The sequence below is a fragment of the Sylvia atricapilla genome, chromosome 20 (genome assembly GCF_009819655.1).
Source record: "Sylvia atricapilla isolate bSylAtr1 chromosome 20, bSylAtr1.pri, whole genome shotgun sequence".
NCBI classification, from domain to species: domain Eukaryota; kingdom Metazoa; phylum Chordata; class Aves; order Passeriformes; family Sylviidae; genus Sylvia; species Sylvia atricapilla.
The window spans coordinates 482,772-502,607 of record NC_089159.1 but is presented as its reverse complement, the minus strand read 5'-3'; the positions used below and the strand labels follow the sequence as shown (position 1 = coordinate 502,607).

Sequence of the window (19,836 nt, the reverse complement as noted above, 5' to 3'; positions counted from 1 at the left end):
GCCCAAGCGGCGGAATTCCAGACCTCTGACATCAGCCCGACCTGGAACCTCCCCGAGCCGAGCGCGGGGGCGATGGGCAGCGCCCCGCGGGGCAGCGCGGCCGCCCGGAGCCGCGGCGGTCCGGGCCCGGCCGGGTGTCCCCCGCCCCCGCGGGCCCGGGCGCTGCAGGCGGGCGGCGAGGCGGGAGGGGGAGCCCGCGGCCCGGCCGGGGGCGGCGGCTCGGCTGCTCCACCCGCCCGTGTCCGCAGGTACGAGCGCCCGGCCGGCCCGGGGCTCGGCCGCCCGCCCGCCGGGACCTTTCGCCGCCGCCGCCGCCGGAGCCGCGCTCCGGCTCCCGCCCCGCCGCCTGTGCCCCCGGCAGCGGCTCCGCCGCCGGGTCGCTGCCCATGTCCCAGCTCTGCTCGCCGTCCGCGCTCGCTGCCGGCACGGCCGGTGCCTGCCTCCGCTGCGGGGACGCCGCGCTTTGGAAGCCTTCCCGGAGCGCGCGGGGGTGCTGGCGCAGGTCGGGCGATTACATGCGGACACTTCACTTTCAGCCATGCCTGCCCCGGGAGCTCTCTGTCTGCTGTAATTTTCTGCCTTTGATCTCCCTGGATCATCTTTCGGGTTGTGGAGCTCCGCTTGCACCTACCTGCCTGCTGAGCGTGTGTGCGAGAGAGTTTTCCTCTTTCTTTTAATACTTTCTTTTTTTGGTCATAAATTGCAATTCTATTTTTTTTAAAGACCGAACCCAAATATCATCAGACCCACATGGTTTTGTTAAGCTACTGGAAATAACTTTTGCCTGGGATTTACAGCAGCATTCCCTCTCGGCCTGGCCCCTGCGGACTCCAGCAGGCTCACTGCCTAACAGGTTTGCAAAGCTTTCTTTTCTTGTAAATCCTCTTTTCTCTCCAGAGCCGTGCGATCACTGTAACTTGAGTTAAATCAAAAACACTTTTTGTCTTAATTCTCCCAGTTATGAAGACTCCTCGATGCGTTTCATGTGACCTTTGGGCAGACCGTGGAGCTTTATATTTTATTTTGCGGGGCCTTGAGTAGGGATCTTCTTAACGTGTGCTTGGAAGTGGTCATACCGGAACTCGGGCGCGCACAGAAATAGTGCGAGAGAAACCAGATACGCCGTAACTTTCTGCCTCATACCTGTTGGGCTTCGTGTCTAAACTTTGGCGGTGTTTGAGGGCCTTGTTATTTCCTGGGAACTTCCAGCCATGAAGAGGAGCTCTGTGTTTTATTAATTATCTTTGAGAACTCTATCCGGAGTCAGACTGTGAGCATGAATTTCTAAGGGAAAAGTAAAGCTGATTTTCAAACTTGAATGAAGCGCTTCTGGCATGAGCAAGATAGAAGGGATCGACTGCATTTGGAAGGGAACGGTACTGGAGCAAGCCTTCTTGTCACCATAAATTCAAGGAATACCGCCTGCCTAATTTCTGGAAAGGATACCAATTGGTGCAGATAGCATTCAAGGTTGTGCTTATGCTGTGGGAAATGCTAACAAGAAGGTGAGGTGTCTCTCGAGGGTATTTGGGATGGGTGTTTTGAACCTGTGGATCTTCCTAACTCTTGGCCAGGAGACAGGAGGCCTCCACATCCGCGGGGAGACCTCCCCGTGCCTCATCTCTGTGGGACCCAGGAGTTCCTAAATGCTCCCTGTGCACCCAGACTGACTTGTTGCTTGCAACCTGTTTCACTGATATCCTTCTGGATTTATCTGCCAGAGGAGAGACTCATAATTTAGGATTTTTTTTTTCAGATTGTTTATTTAAAATATGCCTCTGAGCTCCCGGTGGCCTCTGAGCACGTGGCACGGGGCAAGAGGAGCGGCGATGGCGAGAGCCGGCGTCGCCGGGGAGCCGCGCTGGCGGTGACCGAGCCCCGCTCTGCGGCCCGTGGGTCTGTCCGGAGCCGGCTCGGAGCCCCGGGAGCGGCGCCTCCGGCCGGGCCCGCCGCGGTGAGGACGCGTTCCCGAGCGGTATGAGCGGCCAGAGCCCGCTGCTGGTAGCATGAGTGCTGGCCCCCAGGTGCAGCTGGCTGTCCTCTGGCCTTGGCTGCTCATGGCGACCCTGCAGGCAGGACTGGGCCACACCGGGCTGGCGCTGGCGGCGGCCGTGGAGTCGGAGCGGGCGGCGGCGCAGAAAGCTATCATCAGGGTCATCCCGCTCAAAGTGGAGCCCATCATCCTGGAAGGAGAGTTCGCCAACGTCGCCGAAGTGACTCCGGCCGAAGGGAAACTACTCCAGGTAAGAACAGCGGTGCCTGGTCCCACTCCGGCAGCCTCGCCACCCACCCCAGCCTGTCCCCTTTCCCTCCTGGCTGCCTCCACTCTCCGAACGGTGCCTTGAGTTCTGTGTCCCGGTGTGGATTTGTGCCGTGCTCCGTGCGCTGTCCCCCGCGGGTTTGGTCACAGGGGCCGAGGGAACGGACGGCATCGTGTGAAGGAACTGAGCCTTCCTTCGGGGCCGAGCTGTGGCTGCACCTTATTACTGCTGAGTTGTGGATGTGGTCGGCTGATTCCATGTAGATTGTTTCGTATCTTAATTGATGTTATAAAGCTGAGTATGTCAAGTCACATGTCGGGATGTGAAATATTTGACAGAAGACAGGATTAGTATTTTTTTCTCTGGAATTCATGAGGTTTTCCACACCCTCTGCCAGGGTCAGGGTTCTGTTTCAGCTCCAAAACCCATCCTGGCTGTGCCCACTTGAATCCCTGGTCCTGCTTGTTGTTGCCTGTACCTGAAGGGTGAATGTCACCTACACAGGAGCTCCAGTGGTGTCACCACCAGGTTTTTTTATAGATGAATTAATGCTGTTCTCTGACCTTTATTAAGGGAAGAGTATCTCCACACCTGGACAGGAGGTGCAGGTGCTGCACAGCCAGAGCTGAGCCATTCACTGAACAGACCCATCTCCTGCACATGCTGAGTTTGGAGCTAAGTTTCCTGAGACCTGGTGTGCATTCTTTCCATTCTGTGGCTCATCTGCCTGGCAATTGGTTGCTTTAGTCTTGATAACAAAAAATCTGACAAAATAGCCTGCATTACTGTTAAGTCTTAATTTTCTCCTGGATTTTTCCAGGACTTTCCAAATGGGGTATGTTGAAATCTTAATGAAATTTGTAGTCTGTAAATTTAAATGAAAGTAGTAATATTTGTGTAGTTTTTTAAGAAGAGAAGGACAGTTGAGCCGGCTTTAGAACATGGTCACCTGCCTGAAAGTGAACATGGGCAATTTGTGAATAAAGCCTGCTTTTCCATGCCTTTTGAACTTCAGAGAATGAAATCTCTGCTGTAAAATTATATTACCAGGCAAAAAAAACCATCTGAGACAAATGCACTCAAGGTCCTCTTCTGCTGTGAGGCAATGTCCAGGAAAGTCAATATTTATTCCTTACAAAAGCTACAGTGGTGGTGTTGCAACCGAGCACAAAGTATAGAATAGGACCTTTTGGAAATGGGAGGATGATAACCCCTCCTGAGGGATGTGTTGAGGTTTCTAACCAAATGCAGCAATACCAAGTGGGAATTTTGTGCAGCACTAACTAAGTGTTTGGAATAAAAGTGAATAGCATCCAGTTTCATCCTTTAAAAGTCATCGAGATGGAGAGGGCTGGGAAAAGTAATCTAGCCTGTTGAGTTTGGGCACACAGACACTGACCTGCCCTGGGTGTGTTCTCAGGCCCTGATTCGGCCACTCTGTGTGCCCAGGTGAGAGCTCCTGCTCCACATCCCACTGGATCCAGTGCGGGAAGTCCTGGTTTCAGCTGGCAGCGCTGGGGCAGGGGGTCAGGCTGTGCCTCCTGCAGCAGCAGGATGTTTGCCTGGTGCCAGGCACTGTGCTCTGAGAGGGCTTAGCCAAGTGTACCTGTGACCTCTCCTGTATGCTATGGTTTCTAATTCTGCTGCTAAATATTGAAACTTGGCCTGTAAAATGACGTTTAGAATTGTTAGGGTCCTGATCCTGCAGTGGGTTCTTACCTCCGGAAAGAGAAAATGGGAAATGGGGACATAACTCTTCAGGTACAAAATAAGTAAGAAATTAGTGGGATATTAAACTAATATAAATTGTTGTATTAGTTAATAAACTAATTAAACTGTCAGAATCAGGCTTTATTGGGAATCTCATTTTGCACATCGTTGTCAACATCCCAATCTTGCAAAAACTTTAGGCCACGTGCTTAACTTTGATGTCACTGGAACTCCTACTTAATAAATAAACTTATGGCTGTGCACGCATGCCTGCACAATTCCTTCTTCAAATGTAGTTTAGGGACATAACAAGGTACATTTAAAATTACTGAATCAAGAAGTGGGGCTTTTACAGCATTTTTGGATAGGTCTTGATTGTGTCAGACTCTGTAAGGTGCAGTCAGCCAGTCCAGGATGACACCAACTGTAGAACTTAGCTGGGAAGAAAGGCGTGCATGGCCCAGTCCTGTTTCCAAAGCAATGCTCTCTTCCTTTAGAGGTAGAATAGGATTGCCCAAGTATCAGTGGTGCAGAGTTGGCCCTGTAGTCAAGTCAGGTTCTCTTTATTATGACTTATAATTATCTTCATAGTGCTCTGGTCAATATATTTTTAGAAATGCGTTCTTAATTTAAAACAGAAAATCTTGCACTTAGTATGGAGCCTTACAAAGGTACTTCTACCAGAATGTTTTCCTGTTTTCATTTCTCCTTGCCCTATTTTCCAGGATCATCTACAGAAATGGACTTGATTGTGGTGGTGTTACGTCTTAGAAGGCCAACTTAGCAATATCCTCTTACCTACAATAAAAAGAACCCCAGCATTAAATTTCCCCTGACCAGCCTTTGCCCCTGTGAGTGGTTTTGTGGGAAATCTCTGTATTTCCATGGTTGCCCAGTGGGTGAGCAGGAAGATGCCAGGGAGAGCGCCACCTCTGCCACTGGTAACCCCGCAGTGTTCCTCATGGCACTCCAATGCTGCTGGTGCCTTGTGATGCAAAGGGAGAGGAATTCTCAAGCAATCAGAGCCACTTCAAGCCCTTTATAGGTCAAAAAAACCAACACCTCAGACTTCTTGCAGAAATCATCTCCGGCTTGTGCAGATGCTCCAGCTTCTTCAGGGAGTGCCTCTCTGAGCATTAACTCTTGCTGAACACAGGAAGCACCTGGGGAGCTTGCTGCAGTTCCAAACTGGAAATTTAGGTTTGAAGGTTTGAATCTGGAAGGAATCCTTCCCTGTGAGGGTGATGAGACCCTGGCACAAGTGGCCCAGAGCAGCTGTGGCTGCCCCGGATCCCTGGCCAGTGCCCAAGGTCAGGTTGGACATTGGGGCTTGGAGCGCCTGGGACAGTGGAAAGTGTCCCTGCCATGGCAGAGAGTGAACTGGATGAGTTTTAGATCCCTTTTAACCCAAACTAGTCCTGGGATTCTGTGATCTCTGCTGGGCCACTGCAGGAGCCTGAACGGCTGTTTAAAAGTCCCATGGGAGTCACAAACTGCCCCTTTATTACAGATGGAAGAACCAAAGCTTTTAGACAAGTATGTTAGAAGAACATATTTGGAACTTACTGACAATGGACATGCATGAGCAGCTCAGGATCTGACATGCCCTCGGAATTACAGTTCCTTGGCTTTTGCAGATGATTCTCTTTCACAGGATTACTATAGAGATTTTTCCCTTTCTTTTTTTTTTTTTTTTTTGATACTTTTGCTGCTCTGTTAGCTGACTTTTGAGGAATAAGTCACGGTTTCCTTCTTGCCCTTGTCTCAGTCTCCACTTGGTACTGGAGAGAGTTCATGTTGGTTTGAAGGTAAATAGGAAAATAAGGAATGTCTTGGAAAGAAAAAGAGAGTCACATGGAGAGACTTGAAAGCAGATTTTCTTCATTTGAATTACAACAGGTGCAAATCTAATTGTGGAAGAAAACAAACATTTTATTTAAAATATAGCTCATCACTTACAGTCTTGTTTAGGACAGTTCAAGGATGATGACGATTCAAGGATGCATTATTAAAACTGAGCACTAATGTCTCTTTATTTGAGTGTGTAATAACCCCCATCTTCTACTCCGGGGAAAGGATGATTCCGTTAGGCTATGCAGAGTGGCAAGGGTTGTAGTCCTCTAGTTTAGGGTATTTGAGAAAAAGTGTTAAAAAGTTTGGGAGAGTCCCTAATTAATGGTATTTAAAAAGAGATGGATAACCTCACATTACTAGAGGGAGGGCAAAGTGATCAGCAATGACAATTGCTTCACATGCTGACACAGAAATTCCAGTGCATGTGTGAAACAGTGGCACAGTCCCACTGAGCAGGCAGTGTGTAGAACTAGTTTTCACAACCTCCATTGTTTCATTGCAAGTCTCACAATACTTTATTCCATTTCTGTACAAACTCAGCAGTTTCATAATGAGGGATTGTAGGAGAAAGTAATCTTTCACTTACGCACAGAGTGCTTTGTTTTAACTTCTCACTGCAGGAAAACACCTTGAAGAAAATAAAAAACAAACTTGAAAAAACCCACAGAAAAAGCTCCCTAAAGGCTCTCAACCCCCAAGCCAAGGATTATCCTCTTTCCTCCTCTCCCCCCTCGAAAAAGTAAATTATTTAAAAAACATTCAAATTGATCTATTAGGATGGATTGAGTGAGAATTGAGGAGGAGCCTGAATTGCCTTTTTTTTCCAGTGGCAAGAACCATTCAGAAGGAGAAAATCAATCACAGATCCAGTTACACGAGGATGGTGTTCAGAAAAGCAGGGATAATTATCCATTGGAATTGCTGCAATGAACCCTATGGGATCCCCCTGGTCAATGTAGAGTGTTGCCAGCTTTGCAAAGCTCAAGCAGTTGGCATTGGAATCACCTCTTCCAGTGCTTGCAGAGGTTTACGCTCCAAACCCATACCAAAGTAAATGCCTTCGTAGTCTACTATACTCCCAGCTCCTGCATCAAGAAAAGGATGTTGAGTGCATAATGTTGACAGAGATCAAAGAAGTGGGAAAGTCGAACCAAATGATAATGGGGACTTAAATTGCATCTGAATAAACTAGTCAGATAGCACAATATGAGGCAGTTCAAAGGAGCAGTTTCTGCCTCTTGGAACAGCTCGTGCTCGAGTACACAGACTTGACTTAGCGTTAAGTAATGTGCAAGAACTGCCTCAGAACCAGCAATAGTGGAGCCACTTGGCCTGACTGCAGCACAGTAAAAATGGGTGCTTAAGTACCAACAAGTGTGACTCTGGCACAAACCATTAACAGGAAATTGCACTGAAACACTGGAAGATACATACTGGTCAGGAAAGCCGGGGAAAAAAAAAGTTCCAGGGTTACCTGATCGTGGCCTTGCAGTACCTGAAGGAACTGACAAGGAAGATGGAGATCTGAGACTATTTACAAGGGTCTGGAGTGACAGGACAAGGGGGAATGGATTCAATCCAAAAGGCAGTGGGTTTCAGATGTTAGGAGAAAGTTCTTCCCTGTGAGGGTGCTGAGGCCCTGGCACAGGGTGCCCAGAGAAGCTGTGGCTGCCCCTGGATCCCTGGAAATGCCCAAGGCCAGTTTGGATGGGGTTTGGAGCACCTGGGACAGTGGAAAATGTCCCTGCCCGTGACAGGGCAGAACCAGCTGAACATCTAAGTCCCTCCCAACCCAAATGATCCTGTGATTCTGTGATTCTAAGAAAGTAGAAGCTGTTTTGGGGAACACATAAAGCAGTGACTCAAAAAGGCTGTGGTCACTCAGCACAGGGACTTTGGTAGTGTTGAAGAAACCATCTGGCCCAAACAGATCTCTTATAAATTTGACATAGAGTATGAATGCAGTGTTGGCTGTGTCCAGTGTAACCCACAGTGTGGATTAGTTCAGTAACAGTGCAGGATTTAAGTGTAACTGGAAGGTGAGTCATTAATATCCAGATGCAGAGGAGGAACCTCATTTAGATTTGGCTGCTAGAAAAGGTTGATCTCAGAGGCTGTTTCTGAACCTCCACCCCTCTCTTGGGCATATACAGAGGCTGAGCTGGAGCTTTCCATGGTATGTCTTCTTTCCTCACCCAGAAAACACGTGACAGGAAACTGTTCCCTGTTTAAGCAGTTTAAAGGACTTTAAACCTCAATCTCCCAGCTTCCTTGTGTACCGTCTGGTGCTGCTTGTAGTTGCAGTTGAATTAGTTATGATGGTGGGTGCAGATCCATCTTGAACCAAAGATTTTCAGTACTAGAAAGGTGACATATCTGGAGGCTCCCAACTGGAGCAGAGATCTGTGGTCAGGAGACTGAACCCACAGGGGTGGAGTGAGTGACAGTCAGTAGAGGACATCTGGCCATGCACACATACTGGAATACATCCAGGGAACAAGTGGGCATTTCCCAAAGATAAGCTGGTAGAGGGATGAGATTACAGGAGAAGGGAAACAGGCCCTTGTGGTGCTTGCAGGCTGCAGCCAGGCTGTATTTGTGGTAGAATGTGTCTGAACCGTTAGAGAAATATTTTTCTGTGCCCTCCATCAAGTGAAAGCTTTGGTGGGCACGTCCTATGGATTAAGGAAGGCTGTTCTGAACTGCAGGTGAATCCATTATTTTTAAACAAAACTTTCAGAATTGTCAAAGTAATACAAACAACCACAACTCAGTATGATCAAAGAAGGCTCTGCTGTATCAGGCTGGATTTTGGACAAAAATTTACATCCATTTTTATTTAATATACCTCAGTGGCTTTCCATGCAGTGAAAACATGCAAAAATATACTTAAAAGCCTAAAATGTTCACAGCCTTGCATAAAAGCTTTCTGTGGACTTTGCCCAAAAGTCAGAGTATGAAAACAAGCAAGTTTTAACCTAAACTGAGAAAAGTAGCAAGTAAGTACAATGGGAAACATGCAGTGTAGTTTGATCTTCGGGTCTGTCATCTTCAGTATCACGACAGTCTGTTTGCAAGGATTGCCAACGGTCAAATAAGTGAAATTTTGGGTTATAAACAAAGCAGAAATGTGATATGAGTCTCAGTACAGGGGAATATACCACACTTGAGTAATGCACATTCATATTTTATTACCCTTTTGGTCTTCCCTCCATTCAGGGTCTTGAGCTTGGTTGCAGTAGGACAGGTGTAAAGTAGACAGAAGTGGTGTGGATGGTCGTGGTGGTTTCTTCTGCCTTTAAGTTTTGTGATTTATTACTTAGGTTTAATATCTATTTATTTTTCCTCTTATTTCCTTGGCTGTAAAGAACAGGAAGCGCTGCACAGCCTTTCATTTGCCCACAACACTTTCAGGCTGCATTAAGGAATTGTAATCACATCTCATGCTTCGGAGCTTTGGGCCTGCTGCCAGCACAGCTCAGGCAAGAGTTGGCCAAGAATTGTCTTCGGACCTTTTAATCTTGTTTTTAGGAGCATCAAGGATTGGCCTTACCTCAGAACAAGGCACTCAAACATGTAGGTCAGTGTTCAAAGGTAGGAGGGAGAAGATTGGTTTGGATGTGCTCAGGTTGTATGGGTTACTCCTGTGCTGCCAGATTTCTGTGGAAGACTCTTCCCCCCTGCAGCCACCCCATTCAAATTATCTGAAATTTTGGGTGTGTATCCTCTTCCTGTGCATGTTGAGATCTGAATCATCTGCCTAAATCAACGGATATATTCTCACCTCGTCACTTCCCCATCCCTGAAGGGGCTGGTTGAAGGCATTAGTGGCCCTTTGATCTCTCTTTTGTTCTCCATCTCAGTAATTTGGTCTCCAGTGATCAAATGGGTTAATCTAATGCTTATTACTGTGCTCAGCATCAGAGTAGTGGCAGAGATGTACTGGATTGTCAAACACAGCAGTTCTGGCTGGAGAGTTGAATAAATTCCTCTGGCCATAAACTCTGTGAAACAAAAGCTTTTGACTGAGTTTGGTTATGACAAGTTACTTGTGAATGTAAGTAAAGCAATTTGGGGATTAAATTGGCTTTGTTTTGGTAAAAGGTATGTGAATTCTAGTTCAAAATTACATGAAAGGATAGATTTGAACTTCCTACTTCGAAAGCTCCTCATCAGCTGTGTTTCTATGGGTGTGTGTTGGGCAGCACTGTTGGTGCAGAACTGTAGGAGGGACACGTCCGTTGCAGAAACTTGGGGAGAATGAACCTGTGATTGAGTTAAGCCAGATGTAAAATATGAACACCACTCCAGTCCTGTTAGAGATGTGAAAAAGTGTTCCTTACAAAGGCCAACAAGCCAAAAAAGAGAGCAGTGCAGGCACAGTAAAGACACTGTCTGGAGAGGGTATGAGGTGATGACCACGTGGCAGAGCAGAAAGAGACAAGTTCGAGGGAGTGAGTGGAGTACATTGATTCTTTTATTAGTTAAGTTTTTTGCAGGGTCCTACACCAAAATGTTGCTTTCAGATTGTTTAAATATAGGGAACATCTCTAAGGCTATGAAAGTCAACTAAGAGAGTGAATTGTGATAATTCCTGTAGCATCCTGTGTGTCAGTTTGAATTAGAAGTCTTGGCAAGTTTGTCTCTTTACACAACCATCCAGTGTAGAGATACAGCTCCAGAAACCGAGCCTTGACTACTTTTTAGAACAGAAAGAGAGTGTTTATGTTTGTGTTACTGCTCCAGTCCTGAGTCCTGTTCCTTGGCAAAATGATCTGAATAACTTTCTATTTACTAAGACAGTTCTATTCCAAAATAAGTGGAACCTCCCCAAGATCCTGAAGAGAAGAGTTCCCCCTCTGCTTGTGACGCTGTACTTCTGCTGTTCCTTTTTTCCATAAGTGTCCTGTTGAATGTACTCCTGTAGCCATGCTGTGGGTCTGCATTGTCTCTGAGTGTCAGTGCTGGAGACTTGTCTCCAAACATTTCTCTGCGTGCATCAAAATGCCACTGTCCTCCTCATTACCCTCTGTTTCACCAGGTCTCATTCAGATAATGTCTCATGCCATATAGTCCCACTCAGCTATTTTTTTCCTCATCTGCTCTCCCAAATGTCTTTTTTTAATCTTCTGTAATTTTCATCTTGCTCAGAAATAATGGTTACTCTCATTGCTTTTCTGTATGCGTTGTTCTTCTTCAGTAGCAATTCACAGAAGGGTTTAGGCTGTTGCCTGTCAGCATTTGCTTCCAGCACTTTGCTCTCCTCAGAGAGATAAATCTGGTCTTTCCAATGCCTCCTTCAGAGGACCTCTGACCTCTCTTTTGTCACTCCAGGGGACCAAAAGCTGCTGTTTGTAAACTTTGCACAACTTCTCCATTAGAGAAGCACGTCAGATTTGAGTGATGGATGAACCCCACATGCTTGTACAACACTCAGCCCTTATGTTAGAAAAGATCATTAAACAACTGTTGGATTTTGGTTGAGAAACCACCATTTCATCATTTCTGGCAGTTGCACCTGATTGTGGTCTGAGCTGGTGGCAGGCAGCTCTTTTCTTCATGCTACTTCTCTGGCTGCCTCTTTCGTGGTTGCTTTCTCCACAGAACAAACTGGGGAATGCCATGCTGGTCTTGACCTTTTCCACACCCTCATTCAAAATCCTGCTTCTGAAAAGCCACTTTGGGACAGTGACAATCATGTACTTTATTCCTGCTGAGATGTTAAGAGGCCAAAAAATCATCTACAGTTGTGTGTTAATTTAGAAAAGGGTGACACAAAATCAAATAAGGTCGTTCAAAAGAATTTAAGAGGGCAACCAAGAGTTATGTGCTTTGCATCAAAATGTTTGAGGACACTACAATAAGATTTAAGATAAAATGTACCTCTGAAGAAATACTTGAAAAATGAAAAAAGCATACCAGGATACCTAAACATAAGAGTAAGAAAGTATATAAAAGCATCCTGGAAAAGCAAGAAATTTGGTAAAATTGAAAAAAAGAGGAACAGCCTAAAAATACATGAAGATAGTGAAAAGAGAAGGGAAAACTTGAAAATGGTAATGCTAGATTCTCTTCAGTCACAAGCAGAAAGCTCATCTGACAATTGGTAAGATCTATAAAAAATTTAAGTCTAAAGGCTGTGCTTAGGGCAGCTAAACTCACAGCAGAAAATGAATGCAATTTTCCTTGTGCTTTTGTCTGTCTCAGGCTGAAATGTCTGGAGATGTGATGTGGATGGAGATAGACATAATTACCACTATCAGTTGCTGGCATCAGGTGGTATTCACTCAGGGACTGGGGAGGATGAAATCATTGAACTATTAACTTGTCTATGAACTCTTGCTTAAAATCCCTGGAAGGTGGCTGATGGGATTTCAGTTTTTCTCTGAGTTCCAATTCATCCACAAAAGCCCAGAAATTATAACACAGAATGTGACGAGTGGATGTGAAGGAGTCAACAGTAGTAGTAGTTGGGCAGGTCTGACTGAATTTCCCAAATGCAAAGTCTTCCAGGGAAACTAAGATGTCGATTAAGAAGGAGGCCCCTGGATAAATAATTATTGGAAGGTAAGAAGCAGATGGAAGAAATAACTGGCAGACTTTCCCATTGGAAGGAGCCAGTGGCTACAGCTGTGTGTGCTGTAGCTGTGCTCTTCCAAGTGTTGATGAGCACCTGGAAATGGGAATGCTTGGTAGTGTTCTAGAGCTTACCAATATATGATCTAATTAAAAGTAATGAAGACAAGGTTCATCTGTGAATCACTGTATGACCTTACGAGACCAAATACTTCAGGAGAACATGGAGAATCAGTCATTTCTTCACATTCAGGTGATGAGCTCTGATTTGCCCATTGCCACAATGGTGTCTTGTAATTTTAGCAGACTGATCCATGCAAATGTCAGCTTGATATGTGATGGTTGTCATGGAGACAAAGAGAACATTAGGAGTGAAAACGAGAGAATAAGCCAGCGAATCTTTCTGAGCTCCTGTGGAAATCCCAGGTACATCCAGATGTTGAATCCTTTGTGAAATTCTGTTCCCCACAGATCTAAAAAAGCAGTAGCTGTACTGGAAGATGTTTGGAGAAAAACACAAGGATAAAAGGAAGCATATGATGTGTTTTATCCAAAGAACAACAAACTGGACTAGTTCTCTTCTGGCTGGAAAAGAGGCAGCCGAGGGGTGATACAGAGAAGATCCACAGAGTCATGAATAGGGATTGATTGTTAGTTTCTCTCCATATGAAAATAATGGGGCATCACATGAGGTTACAAAGAGTCAGATTCAAAGGGATGTGCTCTTCACTCACTGTACAATTAACATGTACAATCCCTTAGTGCAGGAACTGCTGTGGATGCTGAAAGTTTACAGAGGTTCAAAAACCCCTGGAACTAATGAATGGGAAAAGGCTCCATCAATGGCTATGAAATAACCAGTCCCAGCTTTGCCTCAGGGAGTCTATAAAATGTTGGAGGCTTGGAGAATGCCCAGGACAGAAGACCTACGAGCTTGTCCTGTTCTTCTCCTTCAGTAATCCACTCTTGGCAACTGTCAATGCAAAGATGCTGGGCTGGATGGACCTTTGGTCCAAATCCACCTGTGCATTCAGCTCTCCTGCAGAAACCTTCCAGCCCAAGCCCCACCACTGTCAGCAACAGCCCTTCCAGTCCCCCTCTGCTCTATTTGGATGAGTCCGGGTGGAAAAACTGCCTAAGTACTTCCTTCACTCTCCTTCACTCACATGGAGCTCAGTGCTTTGTTCACATAGAAAGCACTGCAAGGTTCCTTAGGTTCAAAGATTGAAAATCTCACATGGCTTTCAGCTGGTGCTGTTAATCAAGCTGGTACTTGAAGCCTTGGCACTTTGGCCTTCATAGCATGGAATGGCCTGGGGCAGAAAGGACCTTAAATATCATCTTGTTCCAACCCCCTTCCATGGACAGAGACAGCTTCCACTAGAGAGGTTGCACCAAGTCCTGTCCAGCTTTGCTGAACATACCATTTTTATTCTTTGTCATGTTCATCATTCATGTTCCTTCAACTGTGTTCCACTGATGGGATAATAACTCTGTGTGTATATCTCAAGCAGCAGAACCTGGATCTTGATACCTTCTGGAGAGTTTGGGTACAGCACACGTTCCCAGCAGTTATCTTCTCTTTATAAGAGCTGTATCTCAATAACAGTCAGATATCCCTGCATTTGAAATAAAGAATTAGAGGAGAAAAGGAGATAAAGGGATAGTAATTGGGCTGTTTGGAGATGTACAAATTCTCTGCTTATTAGAGAATATGTATTTTTTGACGGTCGGTTGGCATATTCCCCTTTCCTTGCCTAGGGAATGCATCAAGGTAACCTGCAAACATCAGATATTTCATCACCAAGAAAACCAGTTGATGTTGAATCATAGAATCATTCAAGTCGGAAAAGATTCTTAAAATCATCGTTTGCAACCACAAACATTTATCTTGAAACAAGCAGGACTGAGACATCATACTACTGGGAAAAAAACCCAGCTGTAATCCTATGGCCATCAGCTGAATTACTCTACACTGTTAATTTAATGAAGCCTCTAAATGTGCCCTGAATGGCCAAAAGTACTTTGTGTGTTTTAGAAAGATATGTTTCCTTTAGAGATACCAGATAAATAAATCACGTAACTACTTCCAGGATATAAATTCTTACCCCAACTGGGAGGTATTAAGTCAAAAATAGCTTCAAACCCTTGCCAACCATGCCATGTTAGATTGGATTTTGGGGCAGATTTCTTTATTGAAACACTGGTCAGGCACTGGCAGAGGCTGTTCAGGGCAGTGGCAGAGTCCCCATCCCTGGAGGGGTTTAACAGCCCTGTGGATGTGGCACGTGGAGACATGGGTCAGTGGTGGCCTTGGCAGTGCTGGGGGAATGGTTTGGCTTGATGATCCCAGAGGTCTTTCGCAAACTAAACACTTCCATGTTTCTATGATTTGCATTTTTAGGTCTTCTTGTTCAGCTAATGTCAAAGAAGGTATTTTGAGGTCCTATAGCTTCTGTCTCAAGCCATGGAGCCAGGGAATGCAGCGTGCCTGATGGAGCCCAGCACTGGGAATTCTGGCTGTTCCAGGGGCAGAAAGATGGTTTAGCTGACAGGCCACCAGTGGGAAATGTGGGCTAATGTCACAAAGGACAGCTTGCAGAAACAAGGGGCTTTGCAAAATCCACTTCTTCAGCTGCCAGCAAGTCCCGGCCCTTTGCCAGCCTGTTCCTTGGAATCCTGGTGTCGTGTTCTTGATTTTGCAGCCTGAAGGATTAATTGACATCTGTCTAATCCTCCTTCCTAAAAAGCCGAGTGCAAGATAAGCCAAGATAGTGATTCTGCAGGCTTTGATCTGGCTGGGACATGCTGGACAGAAGTTAACACCAGAGGGACTGGAGCATCTTGCCTGTTCTCCCAGCCTGACTTGAGCAATATACACACTATTTGCTCCAGTCCCTCCTCTGAACTCTCCCCTCCAGATTTTGGTGATTGTTACTAGAAGCAGCTTCTCTTCTCTTGACCTCTCATTTTTACTGTGTTTCAGTGGTCCCGGGTGGTTCACTGGATTTGGTCAGCTGTGATGTACAGATCACACCAATGCAGACACCTGGGCAACTACTTCTGTCCATCTGAGGGATTTTCAATTTTAACTCTGTGGTCCTAAAATTCTGTAGGAAGCTTTGGTAAAAGAGTGTTGACTTTTACCCCAGCATGAGATCTTAAACAGGATCTCATCATCCAGACACCATAGGGCTGTGACAGCTTATTTGTTATTCTAACCATGTGCCTAAATGTGACTTCCCTGGCAGCTTCCAGAGGGTGAGAAGGATCCACTGCTAAATTTTTGACATTTAGGGTCTTTGGTTCCCCTTCCCAGATAAGGTTTCTTATGTGTTTTCCTGAGGTCATACCTAAGTTTTGCTGGAGCCAGAAAATAGCCCTTTTTTTTCTCACCAGTGACCCCCAGACCTTCACAGACACGGAGCTTTGTTTTCTCAGACACTTATGTCAAGCAGAACACCTCCTTCTGTCTGCTCAGGACCAAACTCTGCAGGAGGCCTCTGTCCATTTGTATCATGAGCTAGGAGATAAAGAGGCGCACTGATACTGATAATTGCATAACATACTGTATCAGGAGATGTTGTGGTTCTGCCCCAAGTGTTGTGCCTCCAGCCATCAGTAAATTCCATCAAAGGTCAAGTTGTTCAATGGCCTCTCCAGAGGATGACTCCATTCCTGTTGTCTGCATGGCTGTGGAGTTCTCTATACCATTGCTGATACTTTCAGGAGTGCTACCGAATTAGGCAGACTGTGGCTTGCAGACTACTTTAAAATGCTTGAGATGCCACATCCACTTACTGTGGAGAGAGAATTACTGCACAGAGTTGACTCCTGAAAGTGTATGTGGATTGTCATTTAGAGGAGAAAAGGGGATAAAGGGATAGTAATTGGGCAATTGGGCTGTTTGGAGATGTACAAATCCACATGAACTACTCTCCCTGCTTCCACTGGAGTGTTGTTCTTGGGGTGAATTGCCAGCCCACAATGGGGAGTCTGTCCCTGTTGCCCATTCTGAACACATACACATGGAAATGTGTATCCCAAAGAACACTGCTTAATTCTGGGAACATTTTCCTTCTTCCATGGGACCCTTGTGCCATGACTTCTGAAGTGAGAGGAAAAAAAGGTGGAATGAAACTGGTGGTATTTTTGGGTGGCCACAGAGCTATGAGCAAACAAGATGAATGCTGGGAGTGAGGCCGATGTTTCCATGAAGACAGACTTCCTTGTGTTTGTTTAATTCTGTTGACCATGTTGAGAACTTCAAGAGATTTTTAATCCCTTCTAAACTCCAAGTAAGCATCTGTGTGAACATGGGCTTAAGGAGGTAGGCTGGAAAACTGTGGGTGTTTTGAGAGTATTCCTTTGCTTCCCTGAAAAACCCTGTGGGACTCAGCTGAAAGCTGCTGAATCTTAAGACCTTTGAAGTTGGTTTTCTTTTTTTGGATGTGTGTGTGTATGTTAGCACAGATTTGAAGGACAATTTTATATTGAATTGTATCTTGTCTGTGTCCTGGTGGAGGGGTCACATTGCCTGGAGAGGTCAGTGATGGTTTGGCTGCCTCATGGCTATACAAACCAGTCCATAGTTTGGGTGTTTGTTACGGATTTCCTTTAATCCAGTCTGGCAATTCCTGTGATCTTCGATCTCCTCATCTGAATTGTACCCAGAGGTTCACACCTGACCTTTTGACCGTGATATCAGTCTGGCAGTCTATGTTAATTTGTTATTTCATCATGATATTGTCCTTTCATTGACCTTTGGTTGTTTCCAGAGTCAGTGCTTTCATGAGTACAAGTCCCTCATCCTCTGTTTTCTGAGGTCTGTTCTTGGATTGTATTGGTGTCTGAGACTCTGTCTGGTCACACTAAAATGTGTATTTCTCATGTGGAACAGACATCAGAGCTGGTGGCAAGCGTTGTTTTTGACATTATTTATGAGGGAGCAAGACTTGGTATTTGTTATCTGCAGTGAGATGAACTAATCTAAGTTCCTCCATTTGATTGAATTTTCCAGTTAAATAGGTAGTTATTAAATAATTAAACTTAATTGATTAGAGTAGGATGAAGAGAACAGAACAATGTATGAGCATCTCAAGTGCATTTCTGATTTATTCTTTGCCTGTGGAAACTTCAGTGTGTAGAATCTTCCCCACAGAAACGTTTGAAGCCTGACTGTTACATGTAGCTGAATTATCCCTTAAGCAAATCTCTACCAAACTCCCTTTTCTCTCTCCAGCTGAGAAATGAAACATCTTGGGGTAAAAAATGACCCGAAACATCCTGTTTACCAAATGTTTCTTTAGAACTTTTTCTGTTACACAAAGGCCAGTTCAGTGATCACCCAGTGAGCACTGGTGGAGGGGGAGAACTCAGTTTTAAAGTAATTTCTTTTTCATCTTTAAATTTGGATATTCAGCTGTGTTTTGCTGGAGTTCAGAGTAACTTCAGGAACTGAACTGTCTTTCAGATAAATTTACAGGGAAAATGTATCTGCCATTTCCACTCAGACTGCACCTGTAAACTGAGATCTTTGGGGTTTCTCTGAGCTTCACTGGTTTGTTTTGCTTTGTTTTCAACCATGTTTTAACAAGATAAGCATCTCTCAGTATTTTCCCTTCATTTCAGTAATTGCCTTCTCTGGTGACCCATTTCCTGTGCTCTTCTGTTCAGGTATCAAGACCTCTGTGCACAGCCCACGTACCCCGTGCATAGAGCCCTCACTTAATCATATTATCATCTCAGGTAATTCATTAAAAGTTTCTCAGAGCAGGAAATGGAACAAAAAAAAAAGCACTTATTTCTCTCCTAAGACTAAGTCCCTCCCCAAAGACACAACCCTTGTAGACAGAGCTGCTGACCAGATGCCTGGAAATTTGATGTCATCAGCCACTGAGGTGGGAATTGAACTTCTTTCAGGTTTCCAGAGTTCTTTCGCTGAAATAATTTAGCCCCCCAAGAATTGAATTGTTATCAACTCAGTATTTGCCACTGTTCAGACGTGCTGCAGAGCAATAAAGAAAAAGACGTGGGTTTGAGTATATGTAAGATTCAAACCATAAATTGATTTTTAACAAAAACACAATAATTGAGGTTCTGCATCAAAGAAATAAGGAAACAACTGTCTCTTGAAGTGTTCTCTTAAAAGGATCTGACAAAGTGTTCAAGTCTGTTCTGCATCCTCAGAGCTCACGTTCATGATCTTGTTTGATAAAAATCCTGGATAACTGTGATGCAATCTCCTCAGGAAGCAAAGGGATGGCTGCCTTGCAGGAGCATGGGAATACAATGTACTTTTACCTGCAATTGACTGGAAGTTCAGGCTCAAATGAGAAATCAAGGTTGTAAATTCAGATAACTGAACAAAAGTCAAATTGATAATTCTTTTTCTCCTTCTTATTGCCTGGCTATATTGTTTCAGTCTTAGTGGGATGGTGTTGAGTCAGTGTTTGTGTTGGTATGATCCTGCCTGAAGCCAAGCAGACAGATTGTTGTGCTCCTTGTTTGTTTGTTGTGCTTCTTCCCACTCCCGAGGTGTCCAGATCCTCAGAGCCGTGCTGCAGAGGGAGGTGAGCGAGGCTGAGCCAAGCCAGTCCAAGGGCAGCAGGAGAGCAGCCACGCTGCCTCTCAGGGAGCCTCCTGCAGAGATACCCACGATAAACCCAGCCTTGCTAAACTGCCTCATCGCTTTAGTTACTTGACATCAAAGCTGAAGCCAGGTTTAAAGGAGGTACAAAAACCCGAGCCAAGGGTTTAATTCTGTAACAGCTCTGCTGCCTTTTTTTTTTTCCTAGCAATAATAAACCAGCAGTAATCAATTGGGATATTTCAGCCAAGAGAAGAGAATGCTCCAGTGTGACCTAATTGTGGCCTTCCAGCAGGTGAAGGGAGCTGACAAGGAGGGTGGAGAGACAACTATTTATGACGGCCTGGAGTGACAAGACAAGGGGGAATGGCTGCCCAGTGCCAGAGGGCAGGGTTGGATGGGGTATGGGGAAGGAATTGTTCCCTAACAGTGGTGAGGCCCTGGCACAAGTTGCCCAGAGAAGCTGTGGCTGCCCCTGGATCCCTGGCAGTGCCCAAGGCCAGGCTGGACACTGGGGCTTGGAGCAGCCTGGGACAGTGGGAGATGTCCCTGCCCATGGCAGGGGGTTGGAACTGGATGAGCTTTAATGTCCCTCCCACCCAAATCATTCTGGGATTCCATGATAGTACATAGCATTTGAACCTCTCCCAGAAGTGCTCTGAAATTCCTTCTTCCTTAAGTTGTTCTGTCCTCATCTCCTTAGGGTCAGGATTTTTGTACAGACAAGAGACTTGCTTTGCTGGTTTTAAAATACTAATTTTCTTACTTTTATTGGAGAACATGAAGCCAATGGTGCCTTTATTTTAAGTAAGAAAACGATTTACCTAGGAGTGAAAAATAAGGTGT

The 19,836-nt window shown here is 45.3% G+C and overlaps 1 protein-coding gene across 1 annotated transcript in view; it reads left to right on the top strand.

The window, feature by feature from the left end:
• The first annotated feature begins 1,914 nt into the window (after positions 1 to 1,914).
• The window catches only part of RNF43 (ring finger protein 43), a 59,014-nt gene continuing 41,092 nt past the window's right edge, over positions 1,915 to 19,836 (top strand). The window contains exon 1 of the mRNA XM_066333120.1: positions 1,915 to 2,243. Within this exon, the coding sequence (XP_066189217.1) occupies positions 2,007 to 2,243 (237 nt within the window). The 5' untranslated portion in view covers positions 1,915 to 2,006. The remainder of the gene's footprint in view (positions 2,244 to 19,836) is intronic.